Consider the following 6,000-nt stretch of genomic DNA (forward strand, 5'->3'; position numbering starts at 1 on the left):
TATTTTAAATGTGTCATAGTCTTTGTCCCAAGCAGCAAGACCTCTCTTTGTTATGACTACACTCAATCCCTGTGAATTTTTGAGCTTAGAAGGATAAAATTGTCCTCTATACATAGCTAGCAGTGCCTTTTTTCTAATTACAAAGCATTACACCAGGATTTAGCAATAAGAGATTAAGTAAGCAGTGACATTGGGTGGTAGTCATGTCAAGGGGGGGGGTGCAAAATGACAAAAATAGTGTCATGTCATGGTGCAAGCTTCATCCCTTTGGTACACAAACACAGAGAGCGTGATGGGCTGCTATGGATACGGTCAGGAACGCAGTACTGGTAGCAAAATTTGGAGCTCCACCCCAGAGCACCCAATTTGCACTGAAAGATGTTGAAACAAAATGCATAAGCCATACCCATAGTGTGGTAGTAAAATTTTTGGTAGCCCATCACTGCACACACACACATATATACATGAACCAAAATGGTTAAACTGGCAACAAAGCAAAAATAAAGATCTTTTTGAATTCCCATGCCTTCTAAATTGTTGTGACTTTGCTTCTTCTGAAACTGGTTTGTACAGCGTTCTCATGCCATCTTTTGATGAACTATTGTAAAATTTTGACCACTCTTAGTAACATGTGAAACAACTTTGTGATTCTTTACTTGAGCATTCCTTAGCACTGCTTTGGAGTATTCAGAGAAAAAGGTACCTTTTCCAGACTTTGGTCACTGCTGTATCTTTCATGCTTTATTTACAAACCACATGTAGCACTTTAATGGCTTTAGCTTGTGAAATTTTAATCCGTTATGAAGATATTTCATCAACTCCTGCAGCTTTGTTATCAGCAATATTTTCTAAGGCCATTTCATTTCTCATTTCAGAATGTCAGGCTCAAACATATCATTGATTTTGGGATCTTTTGGGGGACATAATATCTCTATGAATGAATTGGCAGGGAAGACTGAAATATATCAACACTTGCTGATCTTTAAATAATCTCTGCTACATGCAGAGAAGGAAGGAAGAAAAGACCAACTAGCAGAAGATCTAAACTGCAGTTGCTTCTGTATTCCAAAATTCCTTGCCTATTGGACCTTGCTAGCATTGTATTGGTGGGCCAGGCTGCATGGTATACATGTCTAGAGTGATGTAATATTTGAGCTCATTAAAAGCTTGTTAGAAAGCTTAATTTTTTTCTCCATATGTCCTCATCTGTCTTATATTCTTTATTTCTAATATGATATTCAAATATACTAATTCCTTTCTGGACACAAAAAAGAAAATAATGGGGAGACATGAAGAATAGGAATAAAACACATTGAAACAAGATTTTAATAGGTTCTAACATGAAATAAAATCAGTTATTCAGAGTTTAATTAAAACCTTTCTGTAGGATCCATATTCTTTACATTAGCTTTCAGAAATGCATGCTTATTATAATACAAAACAGACTTAAGAATAGAAAGTAAAATCATATATGGATTTGGGTGAAAGCTGAACTATATTTTTACCTGTCCTGTATGATACTGAAAGTGTAACCTTTCCAAACTCACTAAATATCTTGTGTATTATTATAGATTAAGGACATACTAAACTCTTTCTTTTTTTAAAAAAACTAAAAAATGCAAACATTTGCTATTTTGTTAACAAAAAATAAGGTGTTTTTTTTAAAAGTGTGAACAGATGCCTCCTGAATTATTTGGTCCAGTGATTGCAATGTATCTTCAAAACAACAGACCTAAAATAGTATATTTATTTATTTATTCTTTGTCCAATATACAATACATATGAGAGGGAATAGACAGTGGTATCTCTACTTAAGAACTTAATTCATTCCATGACCAGGTCCTTAAGTAGAAAAGTTTATAAGTAGAAGCAATTTTTCCCATAGGAATCAATGTAAAAGCAAATAATGTGTGCAAAACCATTAGGAAAGAAATAAAACCTCGGAATTTGGGTGGGAGGAGGAGGAAGAAGAGGAGGAGGACAGTCGCTGCCAAAGGAAGAAGGCGAGGTGAGAGGAATCAAAAAAATCCAAAACTTTAAGGCTTAAGAAAAAAAGAAGAACTCTGAGACAGCGAGGAGTCAAAGCCTCCCTAAGCGCCAACCAGAGTTGAGGGGGAATGGCAGGAAACTGACTGGGCCCTTGTACTGCTCTCAAATTTCCTGAGAAATTTTTCCAGGCTCGGGTTTCTTAAGTAGAAAATGGTTCTTGAGAAGAGACAAAAAAATCTTGAATACACGGTTCTCATCTAGAAAAGTTCTTAAGTAGAGGCATTCTTAGGTAGAGGTAACACTGCATTTAATTTTATACCCACATCTGTATATATCCATAATTCCATTTCTTTTCAAAGTGCAGAAAAAGAGTAGGAAACAGCAAACAAATAATCTTGAGAGAAGATTAAAAAAAAGGAAAGGAAATGCAACTAAATCTAGTTTATCTCAACTTTCACTATGTTATTCTATACTTATAAAGAAAAATATTCATAGCTCGGAGTTGAAATGAAGGGTCTTTGGTGCTCTCTGAGCTTGGTTGTTTTCTTACATACATTTCATTATTCAACTAGGTAACATATCGTAATCAGATAACCTCTTATGTTCTATAGTTTTCTATCTTTGCAAACTACCTTTGGTTTTATACATTAATTCAAAATTTACTTTTTTTTCTTAAACTTTTTCCCTATTTGTTTTTGACGATCTTATCTACATTGAATCTTAATGATACCTTTAGGATTCAAACAGTTTGCCAAGAGCAGTTAAACTTTTGTTTCCATATTTCATATCACTTGCTCTGATCATTGTAAAATCAGGGCGCACAATCCAGTGGGCAATTTCAGCCCTCTTTCGAGCATGAATGGGTTATATGTAGAAACACAATCCTTAAGATTTCTGCACAAAGCTTTCTGATGGAATAAGTCCTTAAGCACAGAAGAAAAATCTCACAAGGGGGTGCTTGAGTGCGAGAGAGATTTTGCCGAATGGGGAAACAGTGATGCACGTTAGCAAGGTACAAGGAGCCCACCCCTGGACATATTCCTTCTTCCTGTCAACATATGCTATAATGCTTTCCTAATTATGCCCATGTTACACCAACACTCCGCAGTCTGCATTGGTTGCCGATCAGTTTCCTTTCTCAATTCAAAGTGTTAGTTATGATCTATAAAGCCGGACCAGAATATCTCCGGGACTGCCTTCTGCTGCACGAATCTCAGCGACTAGTTAGGTCTCCCAGAGTTGGCCTTCTCCGGGTCCCGTCAACTAAACAGTGTCGTTTGGCGGGGCTCAGAGGAAGAGCCTTCTCTGTGGCAGCCCCAGCCCTCTGGAATCAACTCGCCCCAGATATCAGAATTGCCCCCACCCTCCTTGCCTTTCGTAAGCTCCTTAAAACCCACCTGTGTCATCAGGCATGGGGGAATTGAGACTTTCCCTTCCCCCTAGGCTTATGAAATTTATGCATGGTATGTCAGTATGTATGATTGGTTTCTTAAATTGGGTTTTTTTAAAAATTAACTTAAATATTAGATTTGTTTACATTGTATTATTATTGTTGTTAGCCGCCCCGAGTCTACGGAGAGGGGCGGCATACAAATCTGATTAATAAATAGATAGATAGATAGATAAATAAATAGATAGATAGATAAATAATGTCACAAAGTATGATCGTAGTTACAGGTAGAGAAATAAATCTGATATAATAATCCCAGAGCCTTGCAAAGAGATTCAGTGCCTGTCAGGTCTCAGGAAAGTAAAGCATATTTTCATTAAAGCATCTGTTTAATCTGTGTGGAATTCTTTGCTCCCCATTACGTTGATGACTTTTATACCGATAACATTTTAGCAGCTTCTGACAAATCTTCCATGAATCTGGTAATCCTATTAGCAGTGATTTGTTAAAAGTAATAGTAGGTCAATATTTTTTGACAAGTGCTTCAGTTACTGGAACAGAACTGAATTCCTCTGACACTGCTGTAGCTGCACATTTTGAATTAGATGTGGGAAATGCTACTTTCAAACATCTTCAACCAAATAATCGAATCCTCTTTCTTTTTTTACAGGCTATTTCCCCGACACACTTAACCTGTCATTAAATGACCCGTGACTTACTCAGTTAACCTAATTTCTTCTGTTTTTCACATCTTGTGGGCTGACCTTATTATAACATATTAAGACTGAAATGGGCTTGGTTAGTCTGTTGCCTCACTGTGTGATCTGTGTACTCTGGAGGTACCATATATACTCACCATATATACTCAAGTAAAAGCCGACCCGATTATAAGCCACGGCACCTACTTTTGCCACAACTCCAGTCAACGAAGCAGTGGAAGTGATGTGCCGGTGCCTGGAGGCTGTTGGGGCCTGGATGGGTGTCAACAGACTCAAACTCAACCCGGATAAGACGGAGTGGCTGTGGGTTCTGCCTCCCTAGGACAACTCCATCTGTCTGTCCATTACCCTGGAGGGGGAAGTATTGACCCCCTCACAGAGGGTCTGCAACTTGGGCGTCCTCCTCGATCCACAGCTCACATTCGAGAAACACCTTTCAGCTGTGGCGAGGGGGGCGTTTGCCCAGGTTTGCCTGGTGCACCAGTTGCGGCCCTATTTGGACTGGGAGTCATTGCTCACAGTCACTCATGCCTTCATCACCTCGAGGCTCGACTACTGTAATGCTCTCCACATGGGGCTACCTTTGAAAAATGTTCGGAAACTTCAGATCATGCAGAATGCAGCTGCGAGAGCAATCATGGGCTTCTCTAAGTATGCCCATATTACTCCAACACTCCGCAGTCTGCACTGGTTGCCGATCAGTTTCCGGTCACAATTCAAAGTGTTGGTTATGACCTATAAAGCCCTTCATGGCACCGAACCAGAATATCTCTGGGACCGCCTTCTGCCGCATGAATCCCAGCGACCGGTTAGGTCCCACAGAGTTGGCCTTCTCCGGGTCCCATCGACTAAACAATGTCGTCTGGTGGGACCCAGGGGAAGAGCCTTCTCTGTGGTGGCTCCGACCCTCTGGAACCAGCTCCCCGCAGAGATTAGGATTGCCCCCACCCGCCTTGCCTTTCGTAAACTCCTTAAAACCCACCTCTGCTGTCAGGCATGGGGGAATTGAAACATCTCCCCCTTGCCCATGTTGTTTTGGTGTATGATTGATTGTGTGCTTGTTTTTTATATATATTGGGGTTGCTTTTATGAATCTTTTAACCTAAAACTGTAATTAGATTGGTAAATATTAGATTTGTCACAATGTACCGTTTTTGTCATTGTTGTGAGCCGCCCCGAGTCTGCAGAGAGGGGCGGCATATAAATCCAATAAATCTAATCTAATCTAACTCGAGTAGAAGCCTAGGGTGGAAAATGCAGTGCCTATTGGTAACTTAGAAAAATGGAAACCAATAAAATTACATTAACTGAGGCATCAGTAAATTAAATGTTTTAGAATATTTATTTCAAAGAAAACCAGTAAACTAGCTCTGTAAGTTTAAAGGAGGGTAAACAAAAATAATCTGGTATTAACAATAACTTTAAAAGTTTTTAAAAAGTAGCTCAATCAGCAACCAAGCTAAAACCCAAGAGTTAAAATCCTTCAAAACTGGATTCCTCCTCCTCATCTGTATGTCCAAACAGAGCTTCAGCATTAGCTGTTGTGAGGTTATCAGCATAGACATTGTCATCATCACTGAGTTCGCAGTCATCACCATCATCACCTATATGCGCTCCTTGAGGAGTCGCGTATAACTGAAGTGTTCCTGCCAGTGCTCGGGCCATCGCAGCTCCCGAGCACCATCACTGACTTGAGTATAAGCCGAAGTCAGATTTTTCAGCACATTTTTTTTGCTGAAAAACTTGGCTTATACTCGAGTATATACGGTATTTCAAACATAACATGTACAAAATAATGTTAGATTTGTACACTGTAATAACCCATCGAAGCAAAAACAATTAGTGGCATTATGAATACAGTGGTACCTTGACATACGAGTTTAATTCGTGCCAGACCTGAGC

General features: G+C 39.3%; 1 protein-coding gene across 1 annotated transcript in view; it reads right to left on the minus strand.

Moving 5' to 3' along the window:
- RNF180 (ring finger protein 180) overlaps positions 1-5,763 on the minus strand; it is a 51,444-nt gene extending 45,681 nt beyond the window's left edge. The window contains 2 exon segments of the mRNA XM_070736905.1: positions 3,819-3,867; positions 5,621-5,763. Coding sequence (XP_070593006.1) covers positions 3,819-3,867; positions 5,621-5,763 — 192 coding nt within the window.
- Positions 5,764-6,000: the final 237 nt, after the last annotated feature.

The sequence above is a fragment of the Erythrolamprus reginae genome, chromosome 2, assembly GCF_031021105.1.
Source record: "Erythrolamprus reginae isolate rEryReg1 chromosome 2, rEryReg1.hap1, whole genome shotgun sequence".
Taxonomy (NCBI): domain Eukaryota; kingdom Metazoa; phylum Chordata; class Lepidosauria; order Squamata; family Dipsadidae; genus Erythrolamprus; species Erythrolamprus reginae.